Raw genomic sequence first — 21,417 nt, 5'->3', positions numbered from 1 at the left:
GCATAGGTGGGAGCTCCCTGCGGGAGGTGAGCAGTTCTGGGTGACTGGCATGCTGGCCCAGATCCTACCACGGAGGTGTGGGTGAGGGGTGGATAAGCGTAGAGAGGACTTTGGGGTGACTGGGAAGAGTCCTGGCCTAAGCCGCATGTGCCCTGGGTGCTCCTCTCTGAGCCTCATTCTCCCCTCTGTGGAGTGGAGTTTTGTGCCAAGTGGAAGGGCCAGCAGAGTCTCCCCCTGCCACTCCTGCTTGCAAACTCCCTTTGCCCTCTGTGCCTCCATGGGAGGAGCTGGAGGCATCTGTTTCTGGGTTGGGCTGTCCCTGAGTCTTACCTGGATCTAGTGAGCAGGAGTATTTGAGTGTACCATCCCTGTCAGGCATGTGCCATGCTGCCTGGAACCTGAGTCCTTAGGTGCCACCCCCTGGGGGAAAAGTCAGGGACTCTAGCGGGCGCAAAATAGACCTTGAGCACAGATGGGGAAGCGAGGACCCTGCGTGGCCCTTGTCTGAAGTGGCCCACAAAGCTCACGTTAGCTCTAATCTACCAGTGAGTCTCTGCCCGGGAAGGTCTCCCCACGCACTTTCAGCTGGGAATGAACGGTGCAGCTCCTAACATTTTAACACTTTCTGACTTGTGTTCTCCAGCCCCAGACCACCCTCCTAATGTTCTTAAAGGAACTGACTCTACTAAGGGGAGAGAGGGGGCATCTGGAGGGCTCCTGCTTATCTGTTCCTACCTATACTTGGTTAGACTATCAGAATGGGGAAACAAGGTAACAAATTTCTGGAGAATTTGTCAGAGTGGGTGGGGCACACTGGCTAAGGGGGGCATGGGGTGGTGGGGAGGAAGGCCTGGAAAGCCCTGGCCAGGCACTGGCTGGGCTGTGCAGCCCTCCCAGAACAGGAGTGCTTTACCGCTCTGCCCCTACAACTAATTCCACAGGCTCGGATTTCCTCTCCCGGATGAGCCTGGCTCCCTCTCTTTCTTCGTGGTCATTTCCCGCCCCCTGCCCCCAAGGTCAGTTTTTAGGAATATTTAGCTATCTCTATGGTAACTATTATGGCTTGATGTGCCTTGTGCCAGGACCTGAGTCCACCTGTTACTGGGACAGAGATGGGAGGCAGCCACTCTGCTTCTTGGTCATTCTTGATGCTAGTCCCCCCACCCCCTGAAACCCGGCCCCAGAATCCCCAGAAACAATCTGGCCCCAGAAACCCCATCCAAGAATGGAGGATCCCTACTTTCCTTTTTTATGTCCGTCCTGTACATTTCTGTTTTCATGGTATAGACCAGCTTTGTCCAAAGAAAATATAATGTAAGCCTCATATTAATTTCAAATTTTCTGGTAGCCAGATTTATTTATTTATTTATTTATTTATTTATTTATTTATTTATTTATTTTGTGGGTTTGGGGATGGAACCCAGAGGCGTTTGACCTCCGAGCTACTCCCCCTGTCCAATTTTATATTCTTTATTTTGAAACAGAGTCTCACTGAGTTGCAGAGGGCCTCATTAAGTAGCAGAGGCTGTCCGCGAACCACGATCCTCCGATCTCAGCCTCCCGAATGCTGGGATTACAAGTGTGCACCACCACGCCCGGCTCAGTAGCCAGAATTAAAAAGTAAAAGAAATAGGTGCAGTTAGTTAATAATATATTTTATTTTTAAATTTTATATAGTATTGTGGATTGAACCCAGGGGCATTCTACCTTCAAGCTATTTCCCCAACCCTATTTTTTAATTCCTTATGTTAAAACAGGGTCTTACTATGTTATGGAGGGCCTCACTAAGTAACTGAAGCTGGCCTTGAACCCGCAACCCTCCTATCTCAGCCTCCCAAGTACTGGGATTGCAAGTGTGTGTCACCACACCTGGTTATATTTTATTTAACTCAATATATCCAATATATTTATTGCATAACCAATATAAAATTAATTCCTGGGATATTCGCCATCCTTTTTTCATACAATCTTCAAAATCTGGTACATGATCTACCTTCTTGGCGCATGTCTATGTACCAGTGGCTGGGGGTCACCAGAGTGGACCTTGCAGGTTTAGAAAGTCTTTGCTGTTAAGAGTCTTAGCTCTTTGGTTTACCAGCTGTGTGACCTTGCAGCCATCACCTGAGCCTTCTGAGGGACAATTTCCACCTTTCTATATCCAGGGCTGTGTAGAATTAATGTGAATGTATCTCAAGCACTTGGGACTAGGCCAGACACCTCGGAAGGCTTCACAAATGTCAGCCACCTCTTTCATGCAGAGGCTCAAGCTGCCCCCCAGCCAGGATGCCCTCCTGCTCCTCTGTTCATGACAGTTCCTTTCAGACTGTCTTTCAGATTGTCCCTTCAGATACCTTTTGAGCCTCTCCCTTCTGCAGCGGGGCTGGGCTCTGTCCTGGGAACTGCCCTGGCATTCCCAGCGCCACCCGGGAATCCAGGTAATTATGCTCTCTCCTCCTCCCCTCCCCGTGAGAACCCCCTGAGGGCAGCCGGCCTCAGCCCCAGGTAAGGAGGGAGGCCTGGCTCCCATTTTTCTTTTCTTCTTGAATATCCCTTCTATTGGATGAAATTGAGGCAGGCCAAAGCCTTCGGAACCCTTCCCTCTTCCTCCTGGTACAGCAGGGACATCGATGCCTGCAGAACAAAGGCACTTATCCAAGGTCACATGGCCGTCCCAGTGCAGCAGGCTCTGCTCTGGAATCCTTGGTGGAGGTAGAGGCATACCCCCTGCCTCTGGTCTAGAAGCTCAGAGATTTGCCATCCAGGGAAGGTGCCCTCCTGGGCAGAAGAATTTCAGTTCACTTTAGCCCAGGCCAGTTGAGCTCCGTTAGGGCACATGAGCCCCATGACCCCTACCAGCTAAGCAGCTGCCCCTTCTGCATTTTGAGCCCACTTGTGACCACCACGCCAGAGGAAGAAGGAAGCCACTCAGCTGAGGGTCTTGAGCCCCTCTACCTCCATGTCCAGCTGTGCTTCCTGATGCTAGAGCTGCTCCTGCCCCTGGGCTCCCATTCTTCCATCTGTAAAATGGAAGCAGAACTGAGGAGGGTGTAGGTGGTAGCATTTTGCTCCTGGAACCAGGCCCAGCAAGAGAGAGCTGGTCCAGGCCCTAATTATGGTTGGTGAATGACTACTTGAGAACTGAGCTCCTTCCCCAGTTTCTCTGGGGGCACCTGTTCCCTTCTGACACCTATTTTCTTTCCCTTTGATCAGGCCTGCAGCACACTGGGCACCTGGTGTTTGGCGGGCTGGGGGCTGGTGAGAAGAGGCAGAACCCTGCCCTGGGGGATTCCTTTCCTGCCAAAGAAGCTGAGACCAGTCTCCATGGCAACTGCTCACTAACACAAACCCTCAAGGAGAGCTGAGCACAGGGACCCACCAGGAGCACCGGCAGACTCAGGGCTTCCCCTGATCAGCCTGACTGGGTGCAGGAGGGCGGCCAAGTTGGAGCTCACTCCTGCCTTGCCCCTTGGGTGAACCTGACCTGGCCACAGCCACGTCTTTGTGGTAGGGAAACCCTGGCCACGGTCTGAGGGCTGAGAATCCGGGGCACCTTCCTGGAAGAGTCGGTGCCCAGGGGAGCACCCAGGTGACTGACTCCTGCGATCCATCGGCTTGCTCCTGCTCCTCCTCATGACACTTCCTGTGGCCTCTGCCAGCCCCACCCCACGATATTGGCCTGTTAGGGGAAGTACCTTGACACTCACGGGTCTGGGGCCCAGGGTGACCTGGGCCTTAGTTTCCCATTTTCTGACTGGGATGGAAAGGCTGCAGGGCTGCAGGTTACAGCCAGGCCTGAGAGGAGGTTGTCCTAAACAAAGGTGACCAGAGGCAGGGAGCTCCTCATCCCTCCCCAGGAGGAAGTGGCTTTCGTTTCTGCTTGGGTGTGGGGCCTGAGGTCTTGGAGTCAGAAAGGAGATAAGAATGAGGAAGGCCGGAGCTTTTCAGGCCTGACTCCCTCTCCCGTCCCAAGTGTCTCCTGGGCTGAGCTTCCAGCTCCTGATTTTGCCCAATGTGGCCAGCTGGGCTGTGTGACTTGAGGCAGATCCTGACCTTCCTTGTCCCTCTCTTGCTGTGGTCAAGGTCTCACTCCCAAGGGGACATGGTCTCAGGAACTCTTGTCTCCTGGCCTCTGGCTTTGTCTGCACCTCCCTCACTCAGAAGTCAGATCTGCTCCCCAGGAGCTGCAAGCCTCTGCGCCCTGGAGGGTCCTGGCAATGTTCTGGCCTCATTTCAGGAAGTCTTCCCAATGCTCCACCACTAAGCCATATCCCCAGTTCCTAGCTCTTTGTTTTTAACCGCACTTTGTTCAGTTTTCATTGTCACACCTGTTCCCAAGTACAGTCATCATCTCCCTCCAGCCTCAGGAGGCCAGCAGATTTGTGAAGGGCTGGCATAAGCTTGGGAGGTAGACTTGGGTTAGCTCTGTCCTGCCCGACCCCAAAGCCTACCCTTCTGGGTGGAAAGGCCATTGGTCGGTGTGGACAGGTTAAGGACCAGGTCTGTTGTCCAGGTCAGTGCTTCTCTGTCAGTGGCTGGTGCTGCCCTTTCACCCTCGAGGGGCCTTGCATCTCCAGAAAGGAAGTAAGAGGAAATGTCTGTCTTGTGCTCGGTCTTGACAATGGGACCACCCCGCTCCAAGCTGGGCAGAACGGCTTCTGTACATTTGGGAGCAGGTGAGGCAACCAAGGCTCAGGACTGGCCTGGGTTACACAGCAGCCACATAAAACAGTGCCAGTCTGCTCTGGGCCTGTCCCTCTCTAGGTGGCTGGAAGGTGGCTGAGTGGGAGTCTTAGGGGACATATGGCTGAGGGCATAAGCATTTGCTTAAAAGTAAGAAATAGGCAGGGTCAAAGCTGAGACAGAAGGATCACACGTTTGAGGATAGTTTCCGTAGCTTAGCAAGACTTTCGTCAACCTAGAGATATTTTTTCAAAATAAACAAAAATAATTTAAAAGGCTGGGGGAGCAGCTTGGAGGTAGATCGCCTCTGGCTTCAGTTCCCAGTAAACACACCCCTTACCAAACACACACTACATAAGAAATAAAGGCAGGGTCCATGCACTCACTAGCCAGGGCTTGGAGACTGGGGACAAGTCCGTACCTCCTACTTCCCCTTTGGTCCTCTGCCTCATTGGAGACCTTGACAGGGTCTCCCTGAACCTCAAAAGCTAGTCCTCTGAGGCTTTTGTGGACACTTCACTGTCAATAGATTTGCTGCTGAAGGGGGTCCTGGGAGGAAAGGAGCAAGCCTTGTAAACTGTAAAGGGCTGGGCCTGGGCAGAGGCAGAGTTACTTGGGCACACAGCTGTTTCTAGCACTCACATGAGGACAGATGGTATGATTATAACTGGCTGTAGCTTCTTTTTGGGGAGTTTTGGGATAAATATGGAACGTAGACCAGGTCTTGGAAGCCAGCCGATCCCAGATCCTGCCTAATCTCTTGACCTCTGTTCTGTTCACCTGAATGTCAGTTTTCCATCTGAGAGGCAGGAGTGGGAGCCCCTGGTGTCTGTAGCCACTGAGGCAGGCTGAGGGTATACGACAGCCATTTAGAGGTTTCTTATCTTCCCCTGCCCTGTCTCCACCATTCCCCTGGCCTTATCCAAGGTCTGTGGCCACCCAGCCGCACCCCCTGATGGGCATGATAAGGCTACAGCCACCTTGTCCCTGGGGGGCTGAGTTGGAAAGGAGTGGCTGTGAGAAGCCCCCACACTGCTAAGGCAGAGACTGGTTCCAGGAAAGTTGGCCCCAAATGATAGGCTTGAACCACAGGCCAGAGGCCCAGCTGCTGGCCCCACCCACTCTGGGCAGAGAAATGAGTAGGGAGGAGGGGGGCTCTCAGGGTTCCGGGGGCGGTGCCTCTCTAGGGCTGGTGGGCTCTGCGAGCAGAGTCTGGGGTGGGCAGGAGTGTTTTCCCAGGGCTAAGGTTCTGAGCTAGGGCCTCATCTTCATGGTCTCTGCAGAGATGACCCCTAGGCTGTCCAGATATTAATGACCCAGCTTTGTAGGGTGGCTTGGGGGAAGGAGAGTTGGCACAGGTCGAGCAAAGCTGAGATTCAGGATCAGAGCCTACACGGATGCAAATGGGAAACTCAAGCTCAGCAGAGGCAGATGAAGTCACTCGGCTTGTCCCTGGAGGACGAGGGCAGCAGGATCTTGCCCTGTGGACTCAGGGGCAGGTATGAGTGTGTGCTGGGGAGCTGGGGTCCTTGGCAGGGGACTGCCTAGGTGGCGTCCCTAGACTGTGGCTTCCTAGCCTTCACCATCTAGAGCCAGGTCAGCAGAGCCAGCCTCAGGCCCCTATAATTACTAGGCTGGGAGCTGTGCCTGAGTGCCGGAATGGGGGCAAGACTCCCGGAGTGTGCCAGCTCCGAGGCCTCCACAGGAGCACCAGGGGCCCGCTGAGAGGCACTGGCGAAGGGAAGCATGGCCACCTCTTCAGGGTCCTAGGCTCCATCTTCCCAGGTGTCTGCCCCCATTTTGGAGAAAAGAGACGTCTCCATTGTTCTTACCTCAGGCTCTGCCTGCCCAACGAGTAAATGACCCCTGATGGTGTTTGTGACATTTACTCAGTACCTTGTACGTGCCAGGCACTTCCTAAATGCTTTGCATGGATCAGCCCACTAACCCCCCATCCCAAACAACCATTGAAGCAGGTTGTAGGCCATATTACAGAAGTGGAACCTGGGCAAGAGAGGTAAGCAGCTTGCCTAAGGCCACATAGTCGGGAAGGTGGAAAAGCCAGAACTTAAACATGCTTCCTAAAGTTTAGCTAAGCTGCCTGCTTCTCCGGGCAAGGCTCGGGCAGCGTGAACATGAGGCGTAGATTGTGTCTGGGGGACAAGGTTGAGCACCAGGTGGCCAATTCTGGCTGACTGGGAAGCAAGACCTCGGGGTATGCATTTATATCTGAGGATGCCTGAGCCAAGGGCCCTGAGGCCAGCATGGCTTCCTCTTCCTCCCTGGCCTTTTGAGGACTCTGTGATGTTAGCAAGTTGAACCTGGCTGGAGGAGGGTAGGGGTCCTGACTCCACTGGGGTCTGCTGAGGAGCCAGCAGTGATGTCTGCTCACTGGGAGCATCTGGGCTGGCTGAGTCAGGGCCAGAGGCCGTCCGGGCTGGGTCCCTTGAGGTTGCAGGCTCCATTTCATCAAGAGCCCCAGAGGAGGGAGGGCATCAGGGTGGATGTGACCTTGGATCTGGGCCCTGAAGGATGGGACAGATCTTCACAGGTAGAGACAGACACCGTGAGAAGAGGCCACGGCACAGTCGGGGCCTGGAAGCTTGCAGACTGCCACTGGCAAGTCAGAGTCTTGCTTCTCAGATTGAGAAGGGCCCAGGGGGCTGTAGTCTAACCACTACCCTCACTCAGGGCAATTGGAATTCTCAGGCAGGCTTGAGGACCCTAAAGCTCCTAGTCTCTCCATTTAAACAGAAAGAATGGAGGTCTAGGGAGGTAGATGGCCTCGTGAGTGGCAGCTCAGGCTGGGTTAGGCCAGATCATGGGGACCTAGGGGCTTCTTGCCTTGAGCTCTATTCAGGCAGCAACGGGGAGCTGCTGAGGGTTATTGGCAGCCAACGTCATGAGCTAACACTCTCAGAACCATGTCGGGACATGATAAGCACTCAAGCTACATAAATACTTGCTGTTAGTATTACTTTCCTAGGGCTGGACTGGTGGATCTTGAGGAAAGTATGGGTGATTCCCAGGCATCACCCAAAGGGACCCACCAGGCCCCCGAGGACTCGAGCGTTAGCTCTTTGAGTTCAGGAAATACCCTGAAGTCTCTGGAGTCCCAGTAGCACCTAGAACTTTGGCAGAGACTGCTAAGTACTTGCAAGAGCTGGCTGCAGGGGGCATGTGGATGGGCTGGCTGAGGCAGGGGCAGGGAGGCCAGGAAAGAGGCCAAACGGTGAAAAAGCAGCAGAGCGGCTGGGTCTGCTCATGGGGGCTGAGGGTGAGGAGGGTCACAGCTGACTCCAGGTACTTAGCGCAGAGAAGAGAGACCAGCAGGGGAGCTGTGGAGTCCGGGAGGCTGTGAAATGGAGGAAAGAGAAGATCTGTGGGGAGGAGCCACCAGGGCGGCTGGTGTCTGGGGAGTGACACAGGTGAGGACGTGTGGAGTTGGAGAAGGGAGAGGACTCCTACAAGAGCTTCCATGGTACGGGAGGAGGGGATGGCACGCTGACCCAGGGGACCAGTCAGAGTTCTCCTCATAGAGGGATGAGCTAGAGTAGGCCTGTGGGTGGGCTTCTGGGTGAGAGGCAGAAGCTGGGGCAGGCTGGAGCCCAGACCTGAATCAGGACTGGCTGTGCTCAGGATACCTATGGGGCTGGAAACAGCAGGCCTTGGACCTGAGGAGAGATCCTGGAACTCAGAGTGGGCACCACTGCTGTTTATGGATGAGAAAACTCAGGGCAGAGGGCCCTGTGGCCAGAGAGCCTTTCTGGGTATGGACTTGGGGTAGCTCCCTGGAGGGGGCCGGCTTTGTGGCCTCTGGGGAAGGAGCCCCACCTTGCCTGTCCCTGGGGCTAGACTTGGCCTGAGCTCTGGGAAGCTGTTCCTGGGCGCAAGGCCCGTCCTGTGACCCACCAAACCTCAGCCTCCAGGAAAGAGGCTAAAAATAAGGCTGTGGTAAAGAAGGGGGCGGGGTGTGTGTAGCCCAAGCCAGGCTGGAGCCCAGAGGAAAATGTGAGGCGACCGGTCGGTCTGCCGTGACACATGCTTCCCATGCCAGTGGCCAGCAGCATTTTGCCCCATGGTGGCCAGGCCCCTTTCCAGGCCCAGAAGAAGGAAAGGAAGCCCAGAAAGGCTCCTGCAGGGCCCAGGTTGGCCCACGGCCTGCAGGAGGCCCTGCCCTCCAGGAGCTTCTCTCTGGCCTTCCACGAGCGCTCTGGCTTTGGTCTGGGGTTGCACTTCCAACAGCGGGTGGTGAGAGGATCTAAAGTGTCCCGTGCTCTGGAGTTCCCAGAGACCTTGAATGCCCATCCAGATATAAAGAAATGTTTATCCCTCCACCAGGAGCAGCCTGTGGTAGAAGAGGTCAGGGGAGGCTTCCTGGAGGCAGAGGCAAGCCCTGGGCCTTGAAATCATTGTATGTAGAGGTGACTGGTCTTGAAGGGGGGAGGCTGTGCTGTGTATAGAGGAAGCAAGAGCCCTCTGATTGGCTATGGACATATGACATCTTTTTTTTTTTTTTTTGTACTGAGGATTAAACTCAGGGGTATTCTACCCCCAAGCTATACCCTTAGCCCTATTTATTTATTTATTTATTTATTTATTTATTTATTTATTTATTTTTGCGGGTCTGGGGATGGAACCCAGGGGCATTTGACCTCTGAGCTATACCCCCTGCCCTATTTTTTATTCTTTATTTTGAAACAGGGTCTCACTGAGTTGCAGAGGGCCTCACTAAGTAGCTGAGGCTGTCTGCAAACTGTGATACCTCCAGGTCTCGGCCTCCCGAATGCTGGGATTACAAGCATGCGCCACCACGCCCAGCTCCCTTTTATTTTTTATTTTGAAACAGGATCTCGCTAAGTTGCTGAGGCTGGTGTTGAACCTGTAACGCAGGATCCTGTCTCAGCCTCCCAGGCACTAGGGTTACAGTTGTGTGCCACCGTGCCAGGCTTACATATGACATCGTTATGGCAGCCAGTATGCTCTGGTTACTCCAGATCCATGTTCTTCCTTTGAGCCGTGGATGGAGGGCCTCAGTGCTGGAGCACAGGGGAAATTTTTAGCCTCACACTTGCACCCATTCTTTCATCTACCCAATGCTCAAGCCGTGTCAGTCCCTCTTCTGGATCTGAGTGACTCACTAGGGTCCCTGCCTTGCTTGCAGCCATCCATCTGTGTGCACCCATCCTACAGATAGCCCCTGTGGGCCAGCTGTGTGCTGGGCCAGGCTGAGGATACGAGTAGCCCCAGGGTGGTCTTTGGCTTCAGTGACACCCCCATGTGGATATTGTGAAACATGCACCATGTATAGGCTCCTGAGGTCCCTGGAATGTTCAAAATGATCAGTATCTTTGGCATGATAATGAGTTGCCTGATGGCTGGCAGCCCCTGAGTAGCTTCAGGATAGGTGTTAGTCACAGGAAGACCAAGGCAGGATTAAGGGTTGGGACTTGCAGCCCTACCCCAGTCTCCCAGGAGGGGAGAGGGCTAAGGGTTGGGTTCATCACTGCTGGCCAGTGATACAATCAAGCATACCTATGTGACAGAGCCACCACAAACTCCAAAAGGATGGGGTTCAGAGAGCTTCTAGATAGTGGAACACGCAGATGTTCTGTAGGCAGTGCACCTGGAGAAGGCATGCAGCTCCGCATTCTTCCCCCATGCCTGGCCCTGTGCAGCTCTTCATGTGTGTGCTGTGTAATAGTATTTGTGATAAACTAGGAAAATGTGTTTCTCTGAGTTTTGTGAACTGCTCTAGCAAAATAATCAAACTCAGCTGAGCACAGTGGTATATATACACCTGTAATCCTAGTTCTTGGGCGGCTGAGATGGGAGGATTATATGTTCAAGGCCAGCCTTAGCAACTTAGGGAGACCCTGTTCCAAGATTTAAAAATTAAAAAAAAGGGAGATACTACTCAGAGGTAGAATGCCCCTGGGTTCAGTCTCCAGTACAAAAAAAAAAAAAAAAAATCAAATTCAACGAGAGGGGCATGGGAATCCAAATTTTATATAGATAAAAACAGCCTGGGGCCTGCTGTGGGCCACAAGGGTGGTCTTGGGGACCAGCCTGCAGCTTCTGGGATCTAATGCCATCTCATAGTTGTTTTCTAATTAAATTGGAAAATGCCCAGCTGGGGTCTGCTGCATAATCAATTGCTTATTAGTTGTGTGGTACCCCCTCCCGCCCCAGCTCAGTCCCAGAAGTGGTTTGTGTTATGTGACAATAGTGGGAGAAGCTGAGTTTGGTTTTTACTCTCAATATTCTCAGACCTGGTTTCAAATCTCACAACTCAAATTAATGCGCTATATGACAAATTGCTTCATGTCTTAGAGCCTTGGTTTCTCTATAGGCAAAATGGAGATTATAATGGGCATGCATAGCAAGGACAGAAATGCCCTCTGTAGACTCCAGACAAGGTGGCACACACCTATAATCCCAGCTACCTACGCAGGAGGCTGAGGCAGAAGAATCACACGTTCAAGGCCAGGCTGGGCAACTTAGTAAGATCCTATCTCAAAATAAAAATGGGCTGGGTTAGCTGGGCATGGTGGCGCACACTTGTAATCCCAGCATTTGGGAGGCTGAGGCCAGAGGATTGCAGTTCACGGGCAGCCTCAGCTACTTAGTGAGGCCCTCCGCAACTCAGTGAGACCCTGTTTCAAAATAAAGAATAAAAAATAGGGCAGGGAGCCGGGCGTGGTGGCGCATGCTTGTAATCCCCACGCTTGGGAGGCAGAGACAGGAGGATCGCGCAGGTTCGAAGCCAGCCGCGTGCGCTGGCTTAGGAGACCCTGTTTCCAAATAAAAATGTAAAAATAGGTCTGGAAGTGTAGCCCGGAGGTAGAAGGGCTTCCAGGAACCCCTGTACCACAAAAAAAAAAAAAAAAGAAAAGAAAAAAAAAAGGAAAAAATAGGGCAGGGAGTGTAGCTCAGAGGTCGAATGCCCCTGGGTTCTATCCTCAGACCCACAAAGAAAAGGGTGGGACTGGGGTTTAGTGGTAGGGCCATCTATAAAGCCTCACAGTGCCTAGAATGTAGCAAGAAGCAATAAATAGTGTTTCTTAGCTCCTGGCCACAGTGGGTCTCAGGAGCTCCTATCTCTGTCCCTGTGTGTAGAACTAACTAATCCTAGCTCATCCTTGGGGGCAAGTGCTAAAATTAGGATGGATGGTAGAGAGTGAGTGGGGCAGTAAGTTAGTTGGGGAAGAAGTCAGGCATCTGAACGAGCCTTGGAGGAGTGGCATGGACAAGCATAGCCAGCCAAACGACCAGGATAGAAGAGGTGCGCAGAGCTGGGGGAGCGGTGGCGAGTTTGGATGGCTGGGGTGTGTGTGGTGGAGGGATGGTGCCTAAGAAGGGTTTGGATACTGGGGAGACACAGGTGGTGACAGAGGGGGGGGGAGAGGGAGGAATGTGGCCAGGTCCATTTGCCTTGAGGGGGAACAGAGGTCTGGCTTAGGAGAGGGAGGGTATGTTGGTCTGGGAGGTGATGGCTACCACTGGTGCTGCCCGCACGTCCTGATGGAACTCTGGGCCTCTGAGGCTGGGTCAGGGCACCTTGGGGATCCAGTTTGGTGGCCCTGCTGTTGACAGACCCAGGCCTAGCTTCTGGTCTTCACCTTGGAGGCCAGGCCATTACCCCATTAGGCCGTGGCTATTAGCTGGGCCTCACATGGCCTCTTCATTAAGGTAATAGTGGTAAGCTCACTCAGGGCATTGACAAGGAGGCCAGCTCTTCAGGATGCTGGGCTGCCAGGACATCCAGGAAATGGCTCAGTGTTCCAGCCTGGATCTTGAGTGGCACCCAGCCTTTTCCATGTCCTTGGTACCCTCATCCCCAGGTGCCAGGCGGGACCCCGGTGCATTGCCTGAAATCCAGCATTCTCCCAGTTGTGTGACTTTGAGCAGCTGGCTTCGCCTCCTATCCCCAGGTTCCCACCCGTCAAGTGGGATAACAGCACAGCCTCCCTGGCACATGTGAGGATTAAACAGATAATTTAATGGCCAACAATGGAAACTGCCATAAATTCCTCTCCCCTTTTTCTTGGTACTAGGGATTGAACCTAGGGACATTCTCCCTCTGAGCTACATCTCTAACCCTTTTTATTTTATTTTATTTTATTTTATTTTATTTTCATGGTACTGGGGTTCCTGGAAGCCCTTCTACCTCCGGGCTACACTCCCAGAACTATTTTATATTTTTATTTGGAAACAGGGTCTCCTAAGCCAGCGTGCGCATCTGGCTTCGAACCTGTGCGATCCTCCTGTCTCTGCCTCCCAAGCGCGGGGATTACAAGCGTGCACCACCACGCCCGGCTAACCCTTTTTATTTTTTATTTTGCAACAGGAGCTAGGTTGCTGAGGTGTTTACTAAGTTGCTAAGGCTGGCCTCAAAGCTGCAATCCTTCTATCTCAGCCTCCCAAGTACTCAGATTATAGGCAACATGCCACCACATTTAACTGCTATCATTTTAAATCCTGTTATCATTATAATGATGAGAAAGAACCCTGGAGTCTCCCAGGAGCCTCTGTCCCTTGCTTGAGGAGCTCCCAAGGGAAGAACCCTGTCTCCTCCTCCTTTCTCTCCTTCCCCTTTTCCGTGCAGATGTGCTCAGGGCTGGGGCCTGTGGCCCAGGTCCTTCTGTCTTCAGAGATAAGCCAAGGTGGAGGCCCCCTGCGGCCACGGGGGCTGAGATCTGCAGGAGGTGGGAGGGGTGCAGGACTCTATCGGCCCCCAAGCAGCCATGGTCCTGTCAGTCTCTGTTGGCCACTGTGGGTAGTTTCTAGATGTTCTGGTTTCCCCCTTGATGGGCAGGGTCCTGATCGGCTGTCGATGGTGCTGGGACTTGGGAGCAGTCACAGCTTCAAGGATTTCCCCAAGGAAGCGGTCCGGTCTTCAGCGTGCATCTTGCCTCTGAAAAAACCACAAGTCCCGGCTATGGTCTGGAGGCAGCTAGAACAAGCTTGTGAATGTGTACAAGTGTGCTTGTATGTGTGCATAAGTGTGTAAATGTGCAGGTGAGCTTGTGTGAGTGTCTCTGTTGCTGCTCCTGCCCTCTCCCCAGCTAGGAGGATCCTTGCAGCTTTTGGTGGCTGTTCATGGTTCTCTGTGCCGGTTGCTCAGGTCCCAGCATCCTACCCAGGGTTGGGCCACAGATGGGCAAGAGGCCCAGGCTGGCAGAGAGGAGGTGTGGCTGCCCCCTGGCTGAGTGAGCACAGGGGGCCTTGCTTGCTGTGCTCCACAGGCTCTCGTAGTGGTTGAGAGCAGGACCCTGTCCCCAGGCTGAGCATTCTAGGCCCCAGTGGGGGCACGAGGGAAGCCTGGTATCCAGGTCACCAGTAGTCTGGGAAGGGTGGGATAGGGTTAGGTTGGGATGTGTGTGTGTGTGTGTGTGTGTGTGTGTGTGTGTTGCTAGAGATTGAACTTACGGGCATTCTATCTCTGAGCTATACTCCAAGCCTGATTTTATTTTTATTTTGAAATAAGGTCTCACTAGGTTGATTAAAGTCTTACTACTTGCTGAGACTGTCCTTGAGCCTGCTATCCTCTTGTCTCAGCCTCCCAAGAACTGGGCTTACAGGCATGCACCACCATGCCCGGCTCAGGCTAGGATTTGCAAGGTGGGGAAGAGGGCTGGGCTTGGACAAGGAGTCGCCTAGGTAGGTGGGGTGAGGGCCATACAGGTGTCAGACATCACCAGTAAACATCCTCTGTTTCCCACCAGGCGTCCTTCTGGACATCCAGCAGCACTTTGGGGTCAAGGACCGAGGCGCCGGCTTGCTGCAGTCAGGTGAGTCCTCCTGCCTGCCTCCACCGCCTGCACAGGGGCAGGCACCCGGGCCCTCCTCCTGTGGACCGCCATTCTCCTTGGACCCTCCCCTCCTGTCCTGACTCCTGGAGGGAGCGTGGGCTTTGCATCCAATCTCTGCCTTCCACCTACAAAACAGTGGCACCAAGTAAAACATGTACCACCTGCCCAGAGGGGTATGGGAGACACTTTGTCTTGAAACCCAGTAGATCACTCAAGGCTGGCAAAGGGACCTCCTTGCATCCAGGAGCTGGGCAATGCCAAGGATGCCTCTGTGACCCTGTTTCCATCTTCTGCCCCCACCCCTCGTTCCTTCCATTGCCACCAATCCTGGGAATCATCTCTTCTATGGCAAACGGGAGGACTCCACCTGGCCAGCCCCTGCGGGTTTTCAGACTCAGTGCAGGAGACTGGGATCCTGGGGCCAGAGCCAGTTGCAGCCTTCTGATGGATGGCTAGAGGCTGGGCCTGGAGCACATGGGAGGCCCCTGAACAGTCACCCCCACTTGTCTGCCCTTCTCTCTGGGGAGAGACCACGAATGCCCCTCTCTCCCTGCCCTGCCACTGCATGGTCCCATGGGACCCAAGCTCCTAGCTTCTTGGCCTTCTCACTGTCGGTTGCCATGCCGACCATGCTCAGCAGGCCTCTCAGGCCTGGGTGGAGACTCAGTCCAGTGTGGGGCAGGAGGTCTGCCTCAGTCCAGGGCTGGGGCAGGAGGTCTGGCCCTGACGTGGCCCCACCTTGCTGTGTGAGCCCAGTCTGATGCCTGCCTGTCTCTGGCTCTTGGCCCTGGAGTCCACCTAGCTGTGGGGCCTAGTCAGATGTGTTGGAGATCTGTGGTTTGTATTCCAGTGTGTGAACTCCTTCCCTGTCTGGGCTGTCCTGGGAGGGAGGAGGTGGGGTGAGCTGGCTCTGTCCAGGAACCTGCCTGACCTGTCTAGGTAGCATTCCGTATGTACAATACTGCCTTGCGCTCACAGAGTGCCACAGCCACTCAGGCCACCTGTCTGTCCAGATGGGATCAGAGAGAGGGGACATAGTGGCTTCAGGGCTCGGTCCTAACATCTGAGGTGTGCTGAGCCAGAATGGGGTAAGGCCTCTAGTTCAGTACCCCATGGGTGGCCAGGGGGTACTGCCCTGGCATGGGTCCCTGCCCTGGCGGACACCACGTCCACCCTGGCCAAGAGCTCAAACCCCTCCCCTCCCCCTTCCTGGGCCTCTCTGATTGGGACAGGACAAGTCAGCCTGTCCCGCAGCCTGAAACATGCCCGTCCAGCCTCCTGGGCTCTGCACAGTGACCAGCACTAACCAGCTGGGGTTCAAGCAAGGGGGAGTCTGGAAGAGAGGGTGGGAGGTGCACACAGGTGAGAAGGGGCTGGGGAGAGTCTTGCTGTCAGCCCCATTCTCTGTGGCCTCTGAGCCTGGGGGCCTGGCCTTCCTGACCTGGAGGGAGGCTGTACCCCACTGTGCAGGTCAGGGCCACAGTGCCTCCTGGGGAGAGTCTGGGGGGCCCTGGCCTCAAAGCAGTTGTGTGGCTCAATGCTCTGGGTCCTATGGCTGGGTTCCAGGCCAGTTTCCTGGCTCAGGGCAGAGAAGTCCCATAGTCCCTAGTTATCCCAGATGACCTGGCTGGAAGTAGATAAATCCCCACAGGTGCCATTTTGTTTGAGTTTTCCCAAAACCCTGCAGTCTCCCTTTGTCAGCTTCAAGAGAGGGAACCAGCTGGGCACAGTGGCCCACACCTGTAATCCCACTACTTAGGAGGCTGAGACCATGGGTTGGAGGCTGGCCTCAACAACCTAGCAAGACCCTCAGCTACCTAAAAGACCCTCAGCAACTTAGTGAGACCCTGTTTCCAAATTTAAAAAAAAGGGGGGGGGTTGGGAATGTAGCTCTGAGGCAGAGCGCCCCTGAATTCGATCCCCAGCAGAGAGTAGCTGGTATGGAGTGGGGCCCCAGGAGGCCTCTGCAGAGCTGCCCACTTGGCTTGGGAGTGGGGAGATCTGAGCACCTGGCATCCAGTGTGCCCAGGGTGGGTGCCTCTGGGCCGTGGCAGAAATTCCCAGCATTCAGAGTCTCGTGAGGGCTTACCCCATGGCCTTTAAACTTCTGCCTACAACTGGCACAGCTGGGGAGGTTCCTCCTGGTTGTCCCAACCCTTCGGTCATCTGAGCCAAAAGCCAGTTGTGCTAGACCAGGATGTGACTCAGGGGACAGCTAGGTAAGTCACCTAATTGGCGTGTGCCCTAGGCACCTGTCTCTTCCCCAAGCCTGATAAGGTCAGAGCCGGGTGGAGGGCGCCAGCCAGGTGTTGGTGCTTGCCCAGATCAAAGGCCAGGGCTGGGAGCTGGCTGCCTGCTTATTTGTGGGCACTGGGGGCTGCTGAGCTGGGAGGCAGGATAGGGGTGGCAGGGGTTAGGCCTGGGCCTGCCCTTGCCGCTTCCCCTCTGGTCCAGAGCATAAACGGCTTGGGAAATGCCGGTTTTCAGCATCTGCTTGTACATGGCTGCCCAATCATACCTGGCCCCTGGTCATGGGCAGGAGCTACAGCTCCGCTTCTGTGACAGCCTAGGGCAGAATGACAGCTCCTGGGTCTTGCAATTTGGGGAACCACCATAACCCACATCTAAAGGGGTAGCTGCTACTGAATCTAGTGCTCGGTAGGCCCTGTGCCAGGTCTGCCCAGACTCAGCCCTGCCCTCAGGGAGACTCCCTCTGCTGCAGGATCATCCACTGTCTGCTCAGGCTCAGGGGAGGGAGGGCTGGGGGAGCTGGGTAGAGGGCAGGGACTGTGGACTAGTTCTGGTAGCAGGTGGAGAACATGTCCCTGAGGAGCGAACATTTGGTTGGGGCTTGGGAGGATGAGTTAAGAGTTTGTTCAGGGGAAAGGGCATCTGTTCAGTTTGTCAGATGGAGCAGATAGGAAGAAACCCTTCTTTCCCTCCAAGCAAGATAAAATAAACCAGGGAAACATGTTTAAATTACATAGCTGAGCTTGAAAGCTAAAGCTAACAGGGAAATTCCCAGTTGCCAGAAGCAAAGAGCTGAAGTAAAAATCTGGAGTGGGATCTGGAAGTAAAGCCAACTGATGCAGAGTACTTAGTAATCAGATATATGTCTTAGAAATTTACTGAAACTGGGGATTGAACTCAGGGAATCTCTGTCTCTGAGTTATACCCTCAGCTCTATTTTATCTTTTCTTCTTACTTATTTATTTATTTATTTATTTATTTGCGGTACTGAGGATGGAACCCAGGGACATTATACCTCCGAGCTACACCCCCAGCCCTATTTTTTATTCATAATTTTGAAACAGGGTCTCACTGAGTTGCAAAGGGCCTCACTAAGTAACTGACGCAGTCTGTGAACCTCGATCCTCCTGTCTCAGCCTCCCGAATGCTGGGATTACAAGGGTCTGCCACCACATCCGGCTTTCTATTTTATCTTTTCTAAGTTGCTGAGATCCTTCCTAAGTGGTTGAAGCTGGCCTTGAACCTGTGAGCCTCTTGTTTCAACCTCCCAAGTGCTGGGATTACAGGTGTGTGCCACCGTGCCTTGTTAACATTTTTATATAAGCTTTTTTTTTTCATGAAGAATGTTATACATTAAAGTAGAGAGGATGGGACAGACTTCCATGTGCTCCTTACCCAGGTTCATCAAAGTATTACCAGCTCCTCTCAGTTTCCAAGATAAGGGCTTCTTCACTCTTATAACTAGGCAGTGCTTAGATTTCAGGGTCACGGGGTGACTGGACTCATTCTTCTCCCGGAGTCCAGGCAAGCTGTGCCCCAGGCTGGTGGGCACTTAATGCTGTGGTGCTTTTTCACATGAATGGATACTTCCTTCCTGTCTCTGGCTTTATGCAGAGAGCCTGGTTCCTGTTCCTGCTCTGTATAGGACTGAGACCTTATTCCTTTCTCAATGGAGGCTAAATTTTTCCAGGGACCCCAGCAGAAGCAAATCTCAAACTGGTCTTTTTTTTTTTTTTTTTCTTTTTCTTTTTGCGGTACTGGGGATGGAACCCAGGGGCATTCTACCTCCAAGCTACAACCCCCAGCCCTATTTTTTAGTCTTTAAAAAAAATTTTTTTTTGGTGGTACTGGGGGTGGAACCCAGGGGCTTTTCTACCTCCGTGCTATACTCTCAGACCTATTTTATACTTTATTTGGAAACAGGGTCTCACTAAGTTACTGAGAGCCTCATTCAGTAGTGGAGGCTGGCTTTGAAACTGTGCAAATTTCCTGTCTCAGTCTCCCAAGCACTGGGATTAAAAGCATGCACCACCACGCCTGACCTTTTTAAAATTTTTTTGAAACAGGTTCTCACTGAGTTGCTAAGGGCCTCACTAAGTAGCTGTGATCCTCTGGTCGCCACCTCCCAATTCTGGGATTACAAGTGTGTGTTACCATGCTCAGCCTCCAAACTGTTTTTAAGGAAGCATTCATGACTCAGAACCTGCATAGGAAGACATAGGTGACAATTCTCTGTAGAGCAAACTCAGATTCAAAATTAACAAGTACATAGGAAACTCACTTTTGGGAGAGGGAGTCAGCTGGCCCTAAAAATAGCATGAAGATCTACAGAAAATAGACTCATTCTAAAGGAACTTAAAGTTATGTATGCTTAATTTTCAAAGCTCAAAAGGAGATTAGAATTGATGAGACAAGAACAGAAAGCTATTTAAAAGACCTCCATTCAGCCAGATGTGGTAGGACACCCTTGTAATCCCAGCATTTGGGAGGCTGAGACAGGAGGATCGAGGTTCACAGACAGCCTCAGCTACTTAGTGAGGCCCCCTGCAACTCAGTGAGACCCTGTTTCAAAATAAAGAATAAAAAATAGGGCTGGGGGGTGTAGCTCAGAGGTAGAATGCCCCTGGGTTCCAACCCAAGTACTGCAAAAAAAAAAGAAGGGAAGAAGAGAAAGAAAGAAAAAAAGAAAGAAAGAAAGAAAGGAAGGGAGAAGAAAAAATGAAAAAAGACATACATTCAGAAATTCCAGGAGTTAAAAATTTATTAAAATAAAAACTGTAATAACTGAATGAATTAATGAGTAGACTAGATCCAGTTGAAGAAGAAATAAGCAAATTAGAAGAATTAGCTGCAGTTTTTCTGTGGGCTAGGGAATCAGCATAAACTCAACACAGAGAGGAGAGAGTGAGAATTAAGGTTGATTGTGGCGCTGTGAGGTTTTAGTGACCTGTAGTTTGTCAGCCGTGGGTGGACATGGAACGGAGGGAGAGGAGGCAGAAGAGCGGGCAGGGTCTGACTGAACAGTTAAAAGGTTGGGATAAGACTCTGGTCTTGTCTTGGGGCAGGGCCGGTCCGTATAAGATGTATGCATCGCCAGTGCAGGAGTGTGTGGAGGGGGAAGACGGAGGCTACTCAGGGATGGGGTTTGTGGGGTCACAAGGAAGCATCAGAGTTGAGTGGGGGAGTTGGAAAGAGTGGGGATGGAGGAAGAGCCAGCTCATATTGAAACCAGACAGTGCCTCTGTTTTGGGCTGAGTCTTCTGGCCTTGCTCCCTTTCCTCTTGGCCAGCTCTGACATCCTCCATTTCATCTGACTTGGGTTCTGCAGGCCAATCAGGGAAGCTCCCGTGGCGGTCCTCCCAGGGCAGGGCCTCTGTTCAGGGGAAGGACCAAGAATGTCACTCACCCTGAGTCCTGACAGGCCACCACAGGGTTTTATCCCCAGCAGGATATAAGGGGGAGGTAGGTCCCATTCTTCCTCTAGGAAGGGTGAGTGTGGTGCTCTTCTAAGCACTGACAGATGCCTCTGTCCTGGGTCCTCCCAACAGCTGGGTTGACCTGGGTTGCCTCTTGGGTGGCAGAGCCCGACCCCCGCCCAATCCACCCCTGCCCAAGCATCCTCCCTGCCCACAGGATGTGGACGATGGCGAATCTTCTCAAAATAACAGGTCATCTGGAGCTTGGGCTTTGTAAAAATAGCCCTGGTTCAGCCCAGGCTGAGGCAGGGGCTGGATGCAGGCTCCATGATCAGAGTGGGAACTCTCTAGCTCAGACCTCACCCTCTCCTGCTCCAGGTCCACCTTGTGGGGTCAAAAAGGGCACATGTACAGTGAGGGTGGCATCTCTTACTAGAGATGGGGGCCTGGAGCTGCCTATGGGGATATGGAATCCCTGTGGGGGTTGCTCGAAGATCCAGGAGCTGTCAGCACATTGAGCTCTGGGACCAGTGAGAGAGGTGAGCAGCAGCACCTGGGGCATGTTGTCCAACCTCTCTCTTTCTGATGGCCTTGTACCAGCCCCGCCATCAGAAAGAAAAACTGGGGTTTCATGTCCCATGTCCCGCCACTGGCCAGGCTCTGACCACTCCCAACCCTGCCGCCCGCAGCCCTGCCCCCTCTGGCCCGGCGCCCTGCCCAGCAGCTCCATTGTCCCAGACCTGTGGGCTCAGCACACGTGAGCTGTGCGAGGGCTTCCCCACACCCCCGCTACAGGATGTCCTCCTGTGGGAACTGCTGGGAAAGCCACCCCTACCGAAATCAAGAGTCAGGCGACAGTCTGGACAGAAAGCTCTCCTCCAACACACAAAGCCTGGGGGCTGGGGTAGCGGGCAGGGAAAGCTTCTGGTCTGAACTAGTATTTATTTTCTGCAGAGCGCCCGCTGTCTGCGTGAGCCTCTGCATCCCTGCGCACTCCTCCAGGCCTTCTGCCTGGAACTCCTCCTGTCCCTATCTTGATTATATTCAGGCCCCTTTGATGGTCAGTGCTGTCCCCAGGGCTGAGAGGGGTCATCCCTTCTGTCTGCCCCCAGGGAGCAGGAGTGGGAGTGCCAGGTGAGGCTGCAGAGTGGGTCACCTCTCCCTCCTGTGTCCAGGTTTCTTTGTGCCCAAGGGGAAGCACTGAAGGGCAGGCGTTTGTCCAGGTCGCTGCCTGACTTGCTGTGTCACCTGAGGGA

At 53.3% G+C, this 21,417-nt stretch overlaps 1 protein-coding gene across 1 annotated transcript in view; it reads left to right on the top strand.

Moving 5' to 3' along the window:
• The window catches only part of SPNS2 (SPNS lysolipid transporter 2, sphingosine-1-phosphate), a gene marked incomplete at both ends in the record, with an annotated part of 50,131 nt that overhangs the window by 1,396 nt on the left and 27,318 nt on the right, over positions 1-21,417 (top strand). Inside the window, one exon of the mRNA XM_080712300.1 lies at positions 14,409-14,474. Coding sequence (XP_080568426.1) covers positions 14,409-14,474 — 66 coding nt within the window. The remainder of the gene's footprint in view (positions 1-14,408; positions 14,475-21,417) is intronic.

Source organism: Muscardinus avellanarius (assembly GCF_963383645.1).
Source record: "Muscardinus avellanarius genome assembly, chromosome: 16".
NCBI classification, from domain to species: domain Eukaryota; kingdom Metazoa; phylum Chordata; class Mammalia; order Rodentia; family Gliridae; genus Muscardinus; species Muscardinus avellanarius.
The sequence above is the reverse complement of the archived record's forward strand: the minus strand, read 5'-3'. Positions and strand labels throughout refer to the sequence as shown.